The sequence below is a fragment of the Palaemon carinicauda genome, chromosome 7, assembly GCF_036898095.1.
Source record: "Palaemon carinicauda isolate YSFRI2023 chromosome 7, ASM3689809v2, whole genome shotgun sequence".
Lineage (NCBI taxonomy): Eukaryota > Metazoa > Arthropoda > Malacostraca > Decapoda > Palaemonidae > Palaemon > Palaemon carinicauda.
The window spans coordinates 115,122,550-115,143,090 of record NC_090731.1 but is presented as its reverse complement, the minus strand read 5'-3'; the positions used below and the strand labels follow the sequence as shown (position 1 = coordinate 115,143,090).

General features: G+C 43.9%; 1 protein-coding gene across 3 annotated transcripts in view; it reads right to left on the bottom strand.

The window, feature by feature from the left end:
* The window catches only part of LOC137643987 (probable phosphorylase b kinase regulatory subunit beta), a 647,361-nt gene that overhangs the window by 355,385 nt on the left and 271,435 nt on the right, over positions 1-20,541 (bottom strand). For all 3 annotated transcript variants that reach the window (XM_068376819.1, XM_068376818.1, XM_068376820.1), the window contains exon 11: positions 17,071-17,250. In XM_068376819.1, coding sequence (XP_068232920.1) covers positions 17,071-17,250 — 180 coding nt within the window. The remainder of the gene's footprint in view (positions 1-17,070; positions 17,251-20,541) is intronic.

The following is a 20,541-nucleotide window of genomic DNA, read 5'->3' as shown; positions in this document are numbered from 1 at the left end:
AGATCTTCTGCCAATGGTTCCAATCCAGGGTTAATGCGTCCATGGCATAAGCCTGAGGGTCCAGGTTCGGTGTCACATAACACGGGAGTTTGTGATTGAGTCGGGTCGCGAATAGATCTACCTGGAGACCTGGAACCAGCCTGAGTATCCACCGGAAGGAGTGCATGTCCAGGGACCACTCCGATTCCAGTGGGCTCGTCCTGGATAATGCGTCTGCTATCACATTCTGGACTCCTGCTAGGTGAGTTGCTGACAGGAACCAGTCTTTGTCGGCTGCCAAGGTGAAGATAGTGACTAGGATCTGATTCAGGTTGGGTGATTTGGACCCCCCCCTGTTGAGGCAGTGGACTACGGCCGTACTGTCTGAGACTACTCTGATGTGGGTCGACCTCGGAGGGGAGATTCTCTTCAGGGTCAAGAACACCGCCATGGCTTCGAGAACATTGATATGGAACTGTCTCATGGCGGGTGACCAAGAGCCCTGACACATCTGATGTTGGGAGTAACCCCCCCAACCACTCAGAGACGCGTCGGTATGAATTGTCACTTGTGGAGAGGGGAACTGTAGAGGAACTGACTTGGAGAGGTTCCTCCGATCGGACCATGGTCGTAGTCTCATTTTCAAGACAGAGGGGATCTTCGAGGTCTTGTCTCTTAAAGGTATTGTCGCCCTCTTTCTCCAAACTCGATTGATGTCTTTGAGTTTGGCTTTTAATAGGAGATCGGTCAGTGAGGCAAACTGGAGTAGGCCGAGGACTCGTTCTAAAGCTCTTCTGGACACCTGTTTGTGTTTGAGAAAGTTCCTGACCTTGGAAGCTATCTCCCTCACCTTCTTGGGAGGAAGGGAGAGCTTGTGCTTTGAGAGGTCCCAACGGATGCCTAACCATTCGAAGAGGCTTGATGGTTGTAGGCGGGACTTCCGGAGGTTGACTTGGAAGCCCAGTTTGGAGAGAAAATGGAGTACCTTCGACGTAGCTCTTTTGCATTCCTGGTGCGACTGGGCCCAAATGAGCCAATCGTCCAGATAGGCGACGATTTGTATCCCTTGGTGTCTGAGTTGCTCGAGCACCGTCTCCCCCAGTTTCGTGAATACCCTGGGGGCAATGCTGAGACCGAAGGGCATGACTTTGAATGCGAAGGCTCTCTTGCCGAGACGGAAGCCTAGATAAGGAGAGAAGTTTCGAGCTACTGGGACATGATAATAGGCGTCGGTAAGATCGATAGAGGTGGTGACGGCCCCACGGGGAAGTAAGGTCCGTACCTGAGAGATAGTCAGCATACGGAACTTGTCGCAAAGGATGTAAGAGTTGAGCTTCGACAAGTCCAGAACTACCCTCAACGCCGACGAGTCTTTCTTCGGGACTGTAAACAGGCGGCCTTGGAACTTCAGGGATCGAACCCGCTTGATTGCTCTCTTCTTGAGTAACTCCGCAGTGTACTCTTCCAGGATGGGAGTGGGTCTCTGGAAGAAGGTCACCGGTGGAGGAGGGGATCCCTGTGACCATTTCCAACCCAAGCCCCTTGATATTATGCTGTGAGCCCATGGACTGAAGGTCCAATGATCCCGGAAGTGATAAAGTCTCCCTCCTACCGGCATCACATCATTGGGAGGGAGTGAACTTAGGGCCCCTCCCTCCACGGGAACCCCTTGCTCTGGGCCCGCCGCGTTGGCGGAACTGTCCTCTACCTCTGGAACTCCCTCTTTGGTATCCACGAAAGGAACCGGAGGGTTCGTAGGCAGGGTTGTATGCAGGTGAGGGCATCCAAGAGGGGTTGGGCTGTGTACCAGGGGGAGCAGCGAGGTAGACTACCTGCTGAGGAGGCGCCTGTTGTCGAGAAGTCGAGGCCGCGGAAGGCTGTGGGGACGAGGTACCCCGGGCCGCTTTGTAAGGACTAAACCTCAGCTTCTTCTTGAAGAATGTGTGTCTCTGGGGTTCGAACCTCTTTTTGGCTGAGAGACCCCACCTTACCTGCAAATTCTGGTTTGCCCTCGCTGCGTCCTGAAGAACCTTATCCACCTCGGTCTGAGGGAAGAGGGTCTTACCCCAGCAGGAGGAAGCTATCAGTCTGTTCGGCTCATGCCTGATGGTGGCCTCCGACAGAACGAACTTCCTGCAACTAACCCGTGCTGACCAGAAGTCATGGAGATCTATTTGGTAGGATAGCAGCTGGTTCTTTGTGGCGACTCTGAACAGCGTTTCCTCTGGGTAAAGAGATGCAAGGGACTCCATGGAGGTGATGGATTGGAGGGACCTAGCAAGTCTAGTACGGGTCTCGAACTCAGTTTTGAGAAGACTCTCTATTAATCTGGGAAGCTTCTCAGAGAAAAGAGTAGAGGCACAGTCCGGGTCTAGTTTCCCCACCGTGAAGGTAGAGGCCGCAGCATCCCAGGCTGCCGAGGAACCCGGAATAAGCAAAGAGGTGGGGTCCGTCTCCTTGAGAGCCGGCATGGAAGAGCCTTCTTTGATGGCCTGTATAGTCAGCTCTGTGACTTTGTCTATGAGCGGCAAAGAGATGGAGGCCGCTGTCGTAAAAATAGTGTAGGAACCCTTGTGAGGGGTGAGCTTTGAGTTAATACACCCCCACTCTGTTAGTGTTCTGGCCCAGATAGCCTGGGCCTGCTCTTTTGGAAATATGACCGTTTCCTTCGGTACCTTGTCCATACGGACCAATGCATGTTCCTTTAACCGTACAAAACCATTGAACGGGAATGCTAGGCCAGGGGGATAGAACTCCAGGTCCTCTAGAGGGCGGGTGCCCATGCCCTCCAGAGTTAGGGAGCCATCTACGAATGGAGCATGCAAAGCAAACCGCCAAGGATTGTTTTTATCGAAGGGCGGCAGCTTCGATGCGTCTGGGGCAGAAGGGGGAGGGAACTGAGTTCCGGCGCGGATCAGAGTAGCCATCATATCCTTAATCTCTGTTATTGCACCAGAGTGATGTTGAACTTGATCCCTGACCAATCCTTTGATCAGTTGGATGGGGAGGAGATCAGCCCAGGGTACCTGAAAGTCACCCGTTGGTTTTTTCTTGGATTTGGTAGACTTAGACTTCTTAGGAGTAGTGGTTTTACGAGGAGCAATATGAATATCAGGAGCTGTCGAGGGTCCGGGGACCGGTGACGTTGATACTGGCAAAGCTGAAGTCTTATAAGTTCGAAGTGGCTTCACCTTGGGTCGTACGGAGGCAGAGGGATCCCGAGGAGAAGCCTTAGAGTTATCAAAACCTAGAAAGGAAGAGGTAGAAGAGGGAGTAGGAGAGAAAAGGGTTTCCACCAACTCGGCACCACTTACCTGCTCGTCCCTGGGTTCTACGTCTATATCCAGACCAGCCATGTCCATTGGTACGAGGGTTTCGTCCTCCACGGAAATGGTAGCCCTGACTTCTTCAATTAAAGGGGCAGCAAGGTCAGGAGAGACTGCAGCAGTAGTCGAGCCTGGGAAGAGACGGGAGGCCATATCCCCATCGAGGAGATAGGGAGCGCCAGACGGGGCATTCCTGCCAAAGCCCGACACCCACGGCCGAAGAGTAGCCCTTGCTGACCGAAGAGAGACATCATCGGCCTGTAAGATTTGCAGTGATTAGTGATGGAGGAGGGGGTTTGCCCTCCTAAATATACTGTGTATATCATATTCATGTCTATATTAGTGTCTGCCAACGAGAAATAAGGAACAAAGGGAAAACCCACTTACATCATCATTCAGCAGAACTGACGACAACTCGTAACAGAACGAGCACAAATCCGGGAACCACACTGGGTATTGGGCCTGTCCCGGTTCCTGGATAAAGGGAATGGAGCAGTGGGCATGAGACCGGCAGAGGTCATGCCCAACGGGGTCGCTGAACGAGGCAGAGCATCCTTCAGCAGTACAACGGGCCTTCTGTAAAAGAAAGGAGACATGAGTCTGGTGATGCTTGAAACTCTGATAAGGGATAAAAACCTATTATTTTAGAGTTCTGGCACTCACTGAATTACCTAAGCACCCATATTGCCTTGACCAAACAACTAACTATTAACTTTAAGTTGATACTGCCCCATACCATTGTTGGCACTTTAAAATTCAATTGTCTGTATATTTGTAATGCACCCAATGTCTGTTAATGACATAAGGATAATAAGCTTAAAGTAATCCGCCGACCTCCAAGGGTCGGGGAAGCAGTGACATGCCCTTAAAATAAATACAAACACCAGCCTTAGCTAAAGGCAAGGCAAATATAAGTGTGAAGTGTATGGGCGACCTCCGGTGAAGCCGGAGCTCCGGTGAGGCCGGATCGTAATGAAATGTCCTGAATAAAGGAGCCTTAGCTAATTAGCTAAGGCAACTTTAAGTGTTAAGTGTTTGGGCGACCTCCGGTGACGCCGGAGGATAATGAGATGCCCTGAATAATTCAATTGTGGCTAATAATTCAATTGTGAAAGATAAAAAGCTAAGTCGTAGCTAAAGACTAAAGCTTAGATCATAGTAAAGCGTATTTACGATCTCCGGTGAGGCCGGAGGGAGAAGAAAGGTCCTGAATAATTATTGTGAATAACAACACAGTTGTAATAACAAAGGCTATTGTGGATATGGCCGTGGCCTGAGACCGAAGTAAGGGCCACCGGAGGGTCTTATCTAAACAATATGAAGCCCGTCCCATGTAGTAAACAATATAAATATAACAATAGAACGAAAGTTATTGAGAATCCCTCGTGGCGGAGTATAACTCAAGGCGGAGTGGATAACGTTCATAACTACTCCCGAGCCGTAACGGGGAGAGGGCGAAACACGGACCAAAATAACGCTAACAATTGAAAAGTCACGAAAAAATAAATAACTCGTAAGTTATCATCCACCCAGAGGGGGAGAGGTGAGGGAGGGAGAACCCGCTGACCGCACAAAACGGAAAACGGGAAATCCGCTCCCCCACCGGAGCTAAGAAAGAAAACGAGAGAAAGGGGTAACTCGTGACTGCGAACAGAAAACGGGTACCCCAATCTCTCGCTCTCTTGGACACAAAAACAGGACTAAAAATCACAAAACACTATTATAAACGTATAAAATAAAAATGTACATCCATATAATACTACGATCGAAGAATAGCATCCGTTAAAACTTAAAATAAATAGCACTGTTCCTTTAACCGAGTCGAGTGACGAACGCCTCGGGCGGTTACTAAACAAAAACAAAGCTAAATCGCTATCTCGATCGTAGGCTGGACTTACTTGCAAAAAGTACCATGAGCAAAAAATAAAAATAAAAATAATAACGGTTCTAAAGGCATAAGGCCAGGGACTTAACCAAGAACCTAAGTGACAGAGTACTAAACGGGCAGATAAAGATGAATTCCCCAACAAGTGAACAAACAATGGCCGCCATGAACGGCCAGACGGGGATAATAAAACAGACTATACTGGATATAAAACACAAGCCCGGTACAATAAAATACTGTCAAAACAAACTATGGTACTTAACATTGGAATGTGTGAAGATGGAGCTTCGGACATGACAAAATAAATCCACGATAGATAAAAAAGACCGAGAGCACAACGAAAACATTCAACACTTTTGAATTCCAAAAAGAAGGATGATGTTCAGATGGCGCTCGCGTCGTGGCGTGGGTGGTGCGGCGATGGGGATGTGTCTAGGGCCTCTGTATCGGCCCATCCCTTTGGCGAAGGAATTAACTAAATGGAAGACAACCTGTGAATAGTGGATTTCACGCGCCTTTGCTTTATACACGACACCCAAAAGGTGCTCGCGCGAGGGTTGTAACCTCAGCATTCCATGCTTTTATCTTTCTCTGGTATAATTGGAAGGTTTTTATCAGAAAAGGTATACAAGAAGGACTTTTCGCCGGGCGCCACAGGTCTCTCCCCAGAAATAGATTTTTCCTTCGTCAAAATCCCTTTTAGGTTCATGAACGAAAATATTTTCAATTTCATATGTCTCAGAGAAAGCAGCTCAATGATGAAAGGAAATAAGGAAATAGCATTCAAACTATATATTATATACAGTAGTATAAAAAATGAATAAGAAGCAAAATATTTCAAGATCAGTGTAAGAATGTTAAAATACACCAATCATATATAAACTATCAAACGAGACTCATGTCAACATGTCCAACAGAAAGTTTTATCAAAAAGTTCTGAACTTCTGAAGGTTCTGTGATTAAACTTCCAGATTAAGAAGATCATTCCAAAACTGAAATAAAACTCCTATAATATTATGTAGCATTATGCCTTATGTATAGAGATGGCATGACTGTTAGAAAAGAACCTAGTACTACATAGAGAATGGTACAGTCTGGGAAGATCTGAATGTAATGGATGCATAGAATTAGAAATAAAAGAAGAGCAATCGGAGATTTCTGATCTCCACCAACAGTTAATGGAGTCGTCCATGGCCTAAGATATATCTGTAGTGGAAATGTCGTCAAAATCCGTTAATTTGTTTTAACATCAATTTTAAAATGGCAAAACATGCAAAATCGGATATAGAATCCAGATCATCTCCACAATTTATGGGGTCATCCATGATCTAAGCTCTATCTGTGGTGAAAATTTTTTCAAAATCCGTCAAGTAGTTTCAACGTAATCCTGTCCACACACAGAAAAATAAATATACTAGAATCCAATCAAAGAATTAAATAAATAATATAGAATCCAGATCCAGATCTGGATCATCTCTAGAATTTAATGGGATGGTCCATGACCTAAGATCTATCTGTAATGAAAATTTTGTCATAATCCGTCTCATAGTTTTGACATTACTGTATCTTCAAAATGGCAAATAATACAAATCCAGATCTAGAATCCAGATCTGGATCCGGATCATATCCAAAATTTAATGGAGTCATCCATAACCTAAGATCTAACTGTGGTGAAATATGTTATTTTCATTAGTAAAATAAATTTTTGAATATACTTACCCGATAATCATGTAGCTGTCAACTCTGTTGCCCGACAGAATTCTATGGAGGGATACGCCAGCTATCACAATACTAGAAGGGGGTGTTCTTACCAGCGCCACCTGTGGCCAGGTACTCAAGTACTTCTTGTTGACACCTCCTCAATTATTCCTCGGTCCCACTGGTTCTCTATGGGGAGGAAGGGAGGGTCAATTAAATCATGATTATCGGGTAAGTATATTCAAAAATTTATTTTACTAATGAAAATAACATTTTTCAATATTAAACTTACCCGATAATCATGTAGCTGATTCACACCCAGGGGGGTGGGTGAAAACCAGTGTACAAGATTAAAGGATAGCTAAGTATCCCATATTTCATATAACAGTTATCTCAAATAACAATGAAATAATAAGTACCTGGTAAGGAAGTCGAATTGAACCGTTACTCTGTCTCTTTTTTAAGTTCGTCTTCCTTACTGAGCGCAGCGTTCCTCTTGGAGGCTGAATCAACCCAAAGGTGCTAAAGTATACAGGGCTGCAACCCATACTAAAGGACCTCATCACAACCTTTAACCTCGGCGCTTCTCAAGAAAGAATTGACCACCCGCCAAATCAACAAGGATGTGGAAGGCTTCTTAGCCGACCGAACAACCCATAAAAAGTATTCAAGAGAAAGGTTAAAAAGTTATGGAATTATGGGAATGTAGTGGCTGAGCCCTCGCCTACTACTGCATTCGTTGCTACGAATGGACCCAGGGTGTAGCAGTACTCGTAAAGAGACTGGACATCTTTGAGATAGAATGATGCGAACACTGACTTGCTTCTCCAATAGGTTGCATCCATAACACTCTGCAGAGAACGGTTCTGTTTGAAGGCCACTGAAGTAGCCACAGCGCTCACTTCATGTGTCCTTACCTTCAGCAAAGCAAGGTCTTCTTCCTTCAGATGAGAATTTGCTTCTCTAATCAGAAGCCTGATGTAGTAAGAAACTGAGTTCTTAGACATTGGTAGAGAAGGCTTCTTGATAGCACACTATAAGGCTTCTGATTGTCCTCGTAATGGTTTTGACCTTCTTAAATAGTACTTAAGAGCTCTAACAGGGCAAAGTACTCTCTCTAGTTCGTTCCCCACCATGTTGGACAGGCTTGGGATCTCGAACGACTTAGGGCAAGGACGGGAAGGAAGCTCGTTTTAGCCAAAAAAAAACCGAGCCGCAAGGAACATGTAGCCGTTTCAGATGTGAAACCTATGTTCCTGCTGAAGGCGTGGATCTCACTTACTCTTTTACCTGTTGCTAAGCACACGAGGAAAAGAGTTTCTAATGTGAGGTCCTTAAAAGAGGCTGATTGGAACGGTTCAAATCCTGATGACATTAGGAACCTTAGGACCACGTCTAGATTCCAGCCTGGAGTGGACAACCGACGTTCCTTTGAGGTCTCAAAAGACCTAAGGAGGTCCTGTAGGTCTTTGTTGGAGGAAAGATCCAAGCCTCTGTGGCGGAAAACCGCTGCCAACATACTTCTGTAACCCTTGATCGTAGGAGCTGATAGGGATTTTACGTTCCTTAGATGTAACAGGAAGTCAGCAATCTGGGTTACAGTGGTACTGGTTGAGGAAAACTGCATTGGCCTTGCACCAGCTTCGGAAGACTTCCCATTAAGACTGATAGACTCTGAGAGTGGATGTCGTCCTTGCTCTGGCAATCGTTCTGGCTGCCTCCTTCGAAAAGCCTCTAGTTCTTGAGAGACTTTCGATAGTCTGAAGGCAGTCAGACGAAGAGCGTGGAGGTTTGGGTGTACCTTCTTTACGTGAGGTTGACGCAGAAGGTCCACTCTAGGAGGAAGAGTCCTGGGAAACGTCGACCAGCCATTGCAGTACCTCGGTGAACCCTTCTCTCGCGGGTCAGAGGGGAGCAACCAACGTCAACCGTGTCCCTTTGTGAGAGGCGAACTTCTGAAGTACCCTGTTGACAATCTTGAACGGCGGGAATGCATACAGGTTGAGATGGGACCAATCCAGCAGAAAGGCATCCACGCGAACTGCTGTTGGGTCTGGAATCGGAGAACAATACAAGAGGAGCTTCTTGGTCATCGAGGTAGCGAATAGAACTATGGTTGGCAGACCCCACAGGGCCCAAAGTCTGCTGCAAACATTCTTGTGAAGGGTCCACTCTGTGGGGAAGACCTGACCCTTACGGCTGAGGCGATCTGCCATGACATTCATATCGCCCTGAATGAGCCTCATTACCAGCGTGAGCTTTCGATCTTTGACCAAATGAGGAGGTCCCTTGCGATCTTGAACAACTTCCTCGAATGAGTCCCTCTCTGCTTGGAGATGTAAGCCAAGGCTGTGGTGTAGTCGGAGTTCACCTCCACCACCTTGTAAGCTGGAGGGACTTGAAGTTTATCAAGGCCAGATGAACTGCCAACAACTCCTTGCAATAGATGTGAAGTGTCCTTTGCTCCTGATTCCATGTTCCCGAGCATTCCTGTCCGTCCAGTGTCGCACCCCAGCCCGTGTCCGATGCGTCCGAGAAGAGACGGTGGTCGGGGGTCTGAACAGCCAAAGGTAGACCTTCCTTGAGAAGAATGCTGTTCTTCCACCACGTTAGAGTAGACCTCATCTCTTCGGAAACAGGAACTGAGCCCGTCTCTAGCGTCATGTCCTTTATCCAGTGAGCAGCTAGATGATACTGAAGGGGGCGGAGGTGGAGTCTCCCTAACTCGATGAACAGGGCCAGCGATGAAAGTGTCCCTGTTAGACTCATCCCCTGCCTGACTAAGCATCGGTTCCTTCTCAGCATGCTCTGGATGCATTCTAGGGCTTGGAAGATCCTTGGGGCCGACGGACAAGTCCAAAAAGCTCGACTCTGAAGATCCATACCCAAGGAAACAATGGTCTGGGATGGAACGAGCTGAGACTCCTCAAAATTGACCAGGAGGCCCAGTTCCTTGGTCAGATCCATAGTCCATTTGAAAATCTCCAGACAGCGACGACTTGTGGGAGCTCTTAAAAGCCAGTCGTCTGACGGAGCCGGACACAAGATCATGATACTGCTGCACAGTCTGTAAACTGACAATCATGGGCAAGCGAGGAAGTACAGTGACAACCCGAATCTGTCTAGACTATCTGGGTCGTACAGACAACTCCTTAACGGGTTGCTGAGGTTGCCGCACTGCGTCACAACAAGTCCCTTCTGTTGGTTGTTGAACGTCTTCCCCGTGACACATTGACTCCGTAAACAAAAATCCTCTAACAAGGACTAAGCTTGGACTGCATGTCATGCAACACAGCTCAAGGTCTATGGGAGCAGGTGTGGTAACAGACGGGATTAGCGGCTGAAGTGGAACCATTACCTTCCCTGTAAGCATGTTATGCTTAAATAAAAGTCCATAAGAGGTTATGCAGCTAAAGGCTCCCTCCAAATGACAGAGTCCTCAAGGGAATATCAGAAGGAGGGAGAAAAGAACTTTCTCATCTACAGGGACCTTATCCTAGAAAAGCTAAGTTCTCTGAGTGAGGGTTCACTGGTGCAAAAGCAGCAGACTAGAAGGCAACGTTATGAAACTGCTTGACAGTCTAGTGAGTTGGCAACAACCCAAGATATGTTGAGAAGCATGCGGTAAGGTATGCAGAGCATGATGAATGCAGAGTATGCTGTATGCAGAGCATGCTGTATGTAGAGCATGTTGTATGCATAGCATGCTGAAAGCAGAGCATGCTGTAAGCAGAGCATGTTGTATGCAGAGCATGCTGAATGCAGAGCATGCTGAATGCTGAGCATGTAGTAAGCAGAGCCTGCTGTATCGAAAGCAGAGCGTGTGCATGGCATTTAACATTTCTCAGAAATTCCATGACCAGTGCTAGAGTGCTTTATGCATGCTTGCATGGGGTTTAAAAATCAACATAATGTTTACCTTACATTCATAACTCATGATTCATATTTTTGCCATGGTTAGAAAATGGAGGTAAGGTATGCTGAACAGCAGAGTCAGAACGAGCTGGAACAACAACAGTGGAAGGTGCAGAATCAGGGTGCACGGGTTGAGCTCGGTGCAGCAGTTGTACCTCCACCGAGAGTTGCACCACCGGTGGAGCAGCCAGGGGAGGAGGAGGAAGAGTGGGGTAATCCTCCTGATCCCAAACCGAAGGTTGCCTTAAAGAAGGCTGAGGCTGAACAACACTGGGAACAGCGAACACAGAAAGAGGTTCAACATCGTACGCCTGGCAGATGGTGCTGCGACTGGGTGCAGCGAGTACAGGCGGGTTGAGCACAGGCTGAAAGGGTGCAGGGGAGGTGCAACACTCTCAGCCCGACACTCACACAACAGGTCCGAAAGCTGTGCTTGCATGGACTGTAGTAGAGTCTACAACATCGTACGCCTGGCAGATGGTGCTGCGACTGGGTGCAGCGAGTGCAGGCGGGTTGAGCACAGGCTGAACGGGTGCAGGGGAGGTGCAACACTCTCAGCCCGACACTCACACAACAGGTCCGAAAGCTGTGCTTGCATGGACTGTAGTAGAGTCTACAACATCGTACGCCTGGCAGATGGTGCTGCGACAGGGTGCAGCGAGTGCAGGCGGGTGCAGCACAGGCTGAACGGGTGCAGCCGGTTGGTGCACCACCGGTGCAGGCGGGTGCAGCACAGGCTGAACGGGTGCAGGCGGTTGGTGCACCACCGGTGCAGGAGGAGGAGGAGGTGTAACACTCTCAGCACGACACTCACGCATCAGGTCCGAAAGCTGTGCTTGCATGGACTGTAGTAGAGTCCACAACATCGTACGCCTGGCAGGTGGTACTGCGATCAGGCGGAGCGAGCATAGGGGGGGGGGGGGGAGTGTAGGCGCACTCTCAGCCCGACAAACTGATGACTGAGGAGAGACAGAGCTAACCCAATGACTGCATCCGGGTTGTTGAACTTTACTTCGTACGTCTGGCATAGGTCTGGACTTTACGTTTAAGAGGTCTTGAGACCTGAGACCAGCGTAACTCTGCCTTTATTTTCTCCTCTAAATCTCTTCTGCAGACGAGCAAAATAAGGGCTCAATCGTCTGCGGGTGGGAGTGACGGTCTCTGTAAGACACGCCCACAACCACCGAGGATACTTCTGTGCGCCGATCAAGGCCTGCCGAACCCTTATGCCCTTCGACATTGCTTCTCCCCTGGGCTTGGGAGCTTGCAAGAGGTCCCGGACTGGGAGGACGACTGGCACGCACAGAAGTACCCTCACGCATAACACTGACATACTTTGCGCTAATCACTTATCACTTTGATTTCTGTTTGCACTTATTTCACTGAACTCGAAACTTTAAGTGGTTTGTACCTGAAACACGCAATTCTATCCTTCTCAAAAGTTAGTAATTGCGAAAACAGAATTACAATGTAACAGAAAAATCTAATGAAAGAAAAATCAGTGGCTGGAAAGAGACTAAACACTAGATCACTCTAGAAACGTTTAGTTTCTTCCCCTAAAGAGACTAGGGATAAGAGCAAAACGATAACGACGTTACTCGTACGCCTGGCAGGTTGAGGGAAACGTTTATCCTCTTTCTCCCTCCGTCTCTATCTCTCTCTCTCTCTCTCTCTCTCTCTCTCTCTCTCTTGACTTAGAACCTGAGAGAAGAGCCCAATCATATATATCGTTAAAACATATTATTGTTAAAGGAAAAAACTGAAATATTTCCCAAAAAGAAAAGTTCCTTAATAGGATCAAAACCATTAAGTTAAGAAAGAATGAACAAAACGCTAGACACGGTTACTCTTACTGCAATGTGAAACCGTGAACATTCTTTCTCTATCGTAACGATAGAGTGCAAGTTGAAACGTTCTGAACGTCAACAACTGCCGAGACAAACAAAACGTTAGTTCAACTTTGAAAAAGTACGAGACTATCAAAGAAATTCTTTCAAAGACCTTAAAATAGCATAATATGTTAACAGGTAAAACCGAAATGACGGGCTCACGATAATTAACTTCGGTACCAAGAAAAGACCGCCTACTATTAGGAAGGTCGAAAATAAACAAATATAAAAATTAATTTTAATAAGTTTATAATAAAAGGAAGTTAATCGAAGAGGCCTATAAGAGGCGGAGAGATATAAAATAAATCTATAACTTTTGTTAAGCAAAATTAAGAAAGAGAGTCTATACTCTCTTAGACACCAACACTGCCGTCTAAGGGAAGGGTCGCCATTGAAAGGTGAACGAGAGTTCATACTCTCTTCGTCACCAAAAATAATCAAATTAATTCCAAAAGCTAACTAAGCTAAAAAAGAAGTTTCCAGTAAAGCGACAGCCGAAATCAAAGAGAAATACTTCACCAAAGTCGTGAAAATACTCCAAGAACATAAGCGTATCCCAGAACGTCTTGTCAGAAGCACGACAGAGGAATAATTGAGGAGGTGTCAACAAGAAGTACTTGAGTACCTGGCCACAGGTGGCGCTGGTAAGAACACCCCCTTCTAGTATTGTGATAGCTGGCGTATCCCTCCATAGAATTCTGTCGGGCAACAGAGTTGACAGCTACATGATTATCGGGTAAGTTTAATATTGAAAATTTGTAAAATCCATCGAGTACTTTTGATGAAATCCTGTCCACAGACACACAGACAAATACAGTAATACCTTGACATACGAGCGTCCGAATATACAAGCATTTTGAGATACGAGTAAGCCACTGAGCAAATTTTTGTATTGAGATACAAGCACAAACTTGAGATACCAGCCCGCTTACAGATGCTGTTGCTAGGTGGCCGAGCATGTGGGAGCTGTTCTCGAGGCCTGCACTGCTCGTTCATTTCGTGTCATCTCCGATGTCTGAACACATCTATGTTTCCATTATTTATATGGTTTTAACATTACTTTGTGGAAAATTAACTTGACAAGTCATGGGTCCAAAGCAAGCGAGTGGAAACCAAGGCAGTGATAAGAAAAAGGGCATGATGATGATATATATCTCTCTCTCTCTCTCTCTCTCTCTCTCTCTCTCTCTCTCTCTCTCTCTCTCTCTCTCTCTCTCCAATGAGCAATGAGGGAAGGAAACAAGAAAATAAATAAACTATAAGAGAAGTAATAAACAATCAAAATAAAATATTCTAAGAATAACATCATCAAATTAGATCTTCAATATACTGTATAATCTATAAAAGTTAAAAAAAAAACAAGAAGAGAAATGAGATAGAACAGTTTGCCTGAGTGCCCCTTAAGCAAGAGAAACCCAATCTAAGAATGTGAAGGGCCATGGTAAAGAGGCTATGGCACTATCCAAAACTAGAGAACAATGGTTTGAATTTAGAGTATCATCCTAGAAGAGCTGCTTATCATAGCTAAAGAGTCTCTTCTACCCTTACCAAGAGGAAAGTAGTCACTGAACAATTACAATGCAGTGGTTAATTCCCTGAGTGAAGAAAAATGGTTTGGTAATCTCAAGTGTTGTTAAGTGAATGAGGACAGTAAACAATGCAGGCCTGTGTTAGATGTACCAAAACAAATAGATCTCATATTAACCAAAATTATTATTTCCATATTATCATGGAGCAATAATAATCACCTAAAACTAACTATGTGTATCTAACCTCATTTAGGTACCTGGCAACCGTATCTTAAAGTTAAAACCTACAATCTAATCCTGTATATCTTTTCAATATGTCCAAGGATACAAAATAATTCATTAATACATTTGTTACAATAATCTATAATTTCCTTACTGATGGGCTGAAGAGCACAGCAAAGAACGTATTGCTAATGGGCTGAAAATTGCTATTGGGCTGAAGAGCAGAGCAAAGAATGTATTGCTGATGGGAAGAAGAGCAGAGCAAAGAATGTATTACTGATGGGTTGATGAGCAGAGAAAAGAACGTAACCCAGAACTAAATTGGCAATTGATCTGTCCTGCAGGATAGAAGGCTTAAACACTAAAGGGGAACTTGAATTACCTGCCTTAAATTAATTTTTGGATAACTATATACCTTTAGTAGCTTATTTGGATATCCTTAAATAATTTTTCATAAAGACTAATCTTCACTTTTGCCATTTTAATAATGTATTTTAAAGACTTTACTAAACTGTTTTACAATTGCTTACCAACTACTTAGGAAAACTGATATGCATTTATTTAGGAGACTTATCTATGCAATTAAGGTACTAATCCCTACATTTACCACTAAAGTTAAAATCTTTTGATGAGGTAGTGGCTGAGCTTGCTAATGAACAACTCACACAGCCACCATAAACATATTACAACCAGAAGATTTAGTGAATCTTTAACAGATTAACTAAAAGAAAATATTTTGGCCAAAAGGAATCATACGATTTGTCACACCATCCATGTAATAATGAGTTTGTTAAAGGCCGCTTATTCCATCAAGAGGAGTGATATAAGATTCAGATTACCATCTTGGCACATACGGGATAAACAGTAGATTGGAAGTATTTAATTTACCAAGAGTAGAAATATAAGGAGCCCAGTTGGCTATTATCTCAGCCTTCTGTTTTGCAGTCTAGTTGTCTAAGAGTGGGTAGAAATGTGGGAGTGCAAAGGTTTTGTAGCAGAACGGAAATAAGTAAATGAAGAATTTGAGGTTCTAGGAAAGGATTTTGGATCTGGGATGTACCCTGAACCATCAGAAACCTTACTGAATGGTGCATTAGAACCAATAGCTAAATCTTGAAAAGTTTGGTTAGGGTTTGAAATAGGATAGGTTTGGCCTGAACTATTACCCTCAATCAAACACTAATTGGCCTTTTGAGCTTCTAAAAAAGAAATTAATTATGTTAATTCTTAATAACCTCATGGCTATCAAAACTGAACTCATTGGCTGCAGCAAAGTCAAAGGTTAGAGTGTCATTATTGTTATAATTCCCTCTATAATCAAGTAGCCTAGTCTTCTCTAGATTTCCCATGAGCTAAAAGTAAGCTTTCCTGTACTCGTTTAACTCTAGGCTGATCAGCAAACAAGAAGTACGCTTTCCAAAGAGGAACAGTGAGGTCTATGCACTCCTCACAAGATTCTCTAAATTTTAAAAATTTCATCAAAAAAAAAAAACAAAGTGAATAGTAAACGTGATCACCAATAAAACAATTCCTATACCCAATGCCCAAATTACTAAAAAAAATCAGAAAAAAAACACCTTTAAACAACTAAAACAAGAATAAAACTAACAAAAAACCTGACAATCTGGAGATGCAGTACACATATCTCATTTTGAAGTATAAATTGAGACTGAAGAAGTGATACAGGCACAGCATGTTATATTTGCTAAATGCTGGAAAGTATCATTGCTTTACTAGAGGCATTAGTATATTGAAAGAAAAGAAAATAGAGAATTTCTTCATTTTAAAGAACAATGTTGACACTTCAAACTTCCATAGACAAAAATAATATGAATATTGGGGATGTTCAAAGAAAGAGAATCTCAGGTGCTTACCATGTTTTAACTTCCCATTCTTTCTTACCAAAGCTACAGTACATGAAGGCTTTTGTAATACAGTACAAGGAAACAGCAGTTTTAGGAGTATTATTAAGAGGACAGCACATATTTTCCAAATTTTAACATTTGTGGGGGTGTCTGTTAGCTAACCTCCATGAATGTTAAGAGCTACTGTAAACCTACATCTAGAATCTTTCATTAGAATCTTATCGATTTTTACATTATTCATATACTGTATAACACCATCGAAATATCTTATGAATCAATTTTCAACAGTTAAAGATAAATTCTGTTTTGCTTCATTTATGAAATAAAAAGTACTTTAAACAATTATCGTCAAAATAGCTTTTTACAGGTTACACAAAAATAAATTACAAAAAATCCTCTAAAAAAATTTTAATTGCCAATTCAATACATTTTCAACAATAAAAAAGGCTAATCTCCAAAGATGAAAAATGCTAAATTTGACAGGCATAACCATGTTTTCCTCTTTCCTTATAAAGCATTCTATTTAGTGAAAAGTTTTGAGAATGCCAATAAACAGGACTAAGATAAATATATAAATAATAAAAATAAAAGTAATGAAATTAATTCCTGAAACTTTACAGCCAGTTTACCATAAAAAATACAGTAAGGTAATGTTAATCTAGCATTAGAGGATAATATAAAAAAATTTAAGGTGCATTCAGGTAATAAATCAAAACTTAAATAATTTCCAAATTACAGTACATCTGTTTAAAGACCTCTTACCTGGAAAGCAGAGTATCGACCTCCTTTACGAGGTCGATTATATGATGGCAAGTATCTACGGATAAGGTCTAGCTCATTGATATGGAGTAGATTATCCATCAGTAAAGAGGATATAATCCAGATGCTTTGCCCCCATAAGAAGAGATTTTGAGCTGTTCCTTCGGAACTGGCCTGCCGTACCTGAAAGATGTAATCAACTGAAATTTGAATCTTAAAAATCATAAAAAATATAGGCCAAAACCATTTTTTTTATATAATACAAACAAAGGATCTTATTTCCTAAATAGAGAGCTCTTATGTAAGCCTTTTCCATGTACACTGTAATAAAAAAAGGTCTTTTAATGAAAAAGTCAGTCTATGTAGCCCAAAGAAATTGATGTAAAATTATTAGCTCCAACTTGTTTACAGACAAAATCCATGAGGACCTCAGAGCCCAGAAGATGGGACTGTTGGCAGAACACCATGCCTTCCTTCTTTCCATTCACTTAAAAGTCACAGGATATTGGTAGCCACTGTATTAAATGTGATAAGAACTGGTGAATGTAGGAGCTTTCAGTTACACCACAAAACAGATGAGACATGAAGGAGGGTAGATGTGTTAGATTGTTCTGAGGGCAAAACTGAGAACAGCAGAAAAAGAAAAATTAAAAGAAAGTATATATGGTCAAGGAATGGAAAATAACAGTAATGCATAACTCGTTACGGAGAATGAAAGAGTGGCTGTTAAAGGAGATTTATATGCAAGAAAATCCTGCAGTGAATAAAAATAACGAATAGAGTATCTTGCGGAAATATATTTGGAAAGGGGGCCTAACTGTTATGAAGATTAAAATCTAAAAAAATAATAAGAATTTTTCATCAATTTACAATACTGATTTCTTTAATATGAATAGCTCTTGTCATTGGTACTGATACTGTATGTATAAACAAAAGAAAGTAAATATGCAACTTCCCAGCCATGCATACCAGGCTCTAGTTGAGGGTTGCCTCACTCCCTCTGCAGATCAGGACTTGAGAGCAACAGTTGAGGTGAGAATTTCCTAAAAAGATTCCTGTCTGGTGAGCTAGGAAAATTACAAATCATCTTTAAAATGAGTGTTTTTTTAGCTGAAACAACCTTTCCTCTTACTTATACATGGAAGGAAGTCCCTATGAACTGTAATGGGAAGTTGACTTTCCCACTCTCTTACAACATCCCACACCATGTCATGGAACACAAGACAAGATATCAGGAAAAGACAATTCTCATGGGATGAGGATGGCATATCTGCCACAGGCACAGAAAAAAACCAAGAAAATCTGTGACACAACTGGGATATGCACATCCTCCTATTTGCTAGAATAGCATAGATGGGTTTGCTTATCAAGAGAACTGGATTTGTCATTAAAATGCTCTAAAGTGAAAAAAACTCGCCTGCATCAATTTTTGAATTCAGCATCATAAATATTTAACTGTCACTGGTTTTAGCGAGGATTAAAAAGGTGCAAGAAGAGGAAGTGTCAATCATTCACTCTTAGGAATCTGCCACTCTTAGGAATCTGCCTGAGGAATTTTGAGATAACAGAGTCGCACCTTCTCTAAACCCAGTTCGTCCACTGGTTGGTCAGATTATGGTCGAGGAACTCAATAACCCTTGCTCAGAAAGCAAAAAAGGGTTCATTGACGCCCGCCTATTTGAGTATGCAAAATCCTTATTGGCAATCAGATAGCCTACTGAGCCAGACCAGTAGTCGATCAACGAAGCAGCTTACAAAGAAGCCTTTGAAACCAGCTCCATGTTTGCGACCTCTGCCACCGAGAAAGTTGATGGTTGTACTGCCAATTTGTTGTTAGTGACATTGTGGGTCACAGCCTGAATTGCCACATCTAAAGGCAAAGGAGAGGGATCATCATCTAGGATCTCGTAAAACTTCCTCTGCCGTACAAATGGGGAAGGAAGTGGACACCATGAATGTCCCGCTCAAATTGAGTTTGACGTCCCAGTTACTTGGAAAAAGACTTTCTTCCTAGCTCCCTTCACCATTCTAGACTACGGCAACTCAATCCTGGTCTTGCCAGTTTTGGAGACCTGACAAAGTCCAGGACCGTATCTTTCGCCTCTGAGAAGGATTGGGAAGGATCACCCATATTGTTGATTTTCCTCATGCAGCCTAAGACCTGCATGAAGAAATGGTCCAACTCTCTTTGCTCTGAGGCTGTAGCCTTAGGGCTAGCAGACATTGGAAGCACTCCGTCAAGAGTGGTCTGAAACGTCGTCTTGCGACTCATCCAAACCCGAACTCACTCCCATAGGATTCCAGGCTGTGTCAGATTTGTCAACGGATCCCTTATAGAGGTGTAAGATCTAGCAGGGAAGTTCTGCACCGTCAGTAGCGCCGAGGCTGAAACCAAACCAAGAATTCCCTTCTGTTGATTTGAAGCCTCAAGACCTTTCAAGGCCCAGTTCTTGGGCAGGGTCCTCAAGTCTTTCCGCTCCAGGCCTTGGCCGAGAAGGAGGTGAGGACAGATGGACCATCCTGAGGAGGAGCCGTGAGGACTGTTGAAGACTCAAAGAGGGGAGCAGCTGGTTCGGTTGCCATAAACTCTACCAGGAACAGCTGGTAATTGTCTGTGAATAAGTCTCCTCCTGATCCTTGGGTGATGGGAATCATCTGTCGGAGGCAACTCTTGCCTGTGACCTCTTGTTGTTGATAAAGATTGCCTGGTCCTTGCGGCCATACACGGGCTCTTGCAATAATGGACCAAGTAGTTTTAGTGTGACCTCTTATCCTCTTGGTCGATTTATCAGGGATACTACCAAGTTTTTCTCAAATGGGATCTTGACCAGGATGGGAGCACCTTAGAGTGCAGGTATTTCTGATACCTTAATGACTGTGCAGGAGGAGAAGAAGCATGAGGCACAGCTGAAGGAGGATACAGTAGACGAGATTATGCCTACACCTGGGATCCACAGGTAGATCAGAGCTTCCAGGTGAACCTGACACCAGAAGGGGAATAGGGACTGGCTTAGCTGAGGCCTAGGATGGGGGAGCTGAAACTCGCAGCTTGTTTCACGGGCTTCATGAACATTTTAAACTATGGTGCATCCTTTAAAAAAAAAAAAAAAGTGGCCACAGGAACCCAACAGGAGGATTTCGTCAATACGCTGATGACAACCAGATACTTCTCTTGGCAAGTGAATCGAAGTGAGTGTGTGCTACCAGGGTAGCTGGCAAAGCCCAAGAACAGAGCATACTGTATCTTCATCAGTGGGAGGAGCTCGTTTGGCCACCTCACCAACATGTGGTGGGTAAGTGTGCACCAACACACAAGACTCTAAGTCCAGCTAGAGCCTGTTCATTCGTGAGGCATAGCTTCGTAGACAGGGGCGTGAACACTTGTTAGGGAACCTGCTGGAGGTTGACGAGGTGCCTTGCATACTCTTACAGGAGGTACACACTAAGATGGAAACAAGTAAGGCAGAGGAGAAG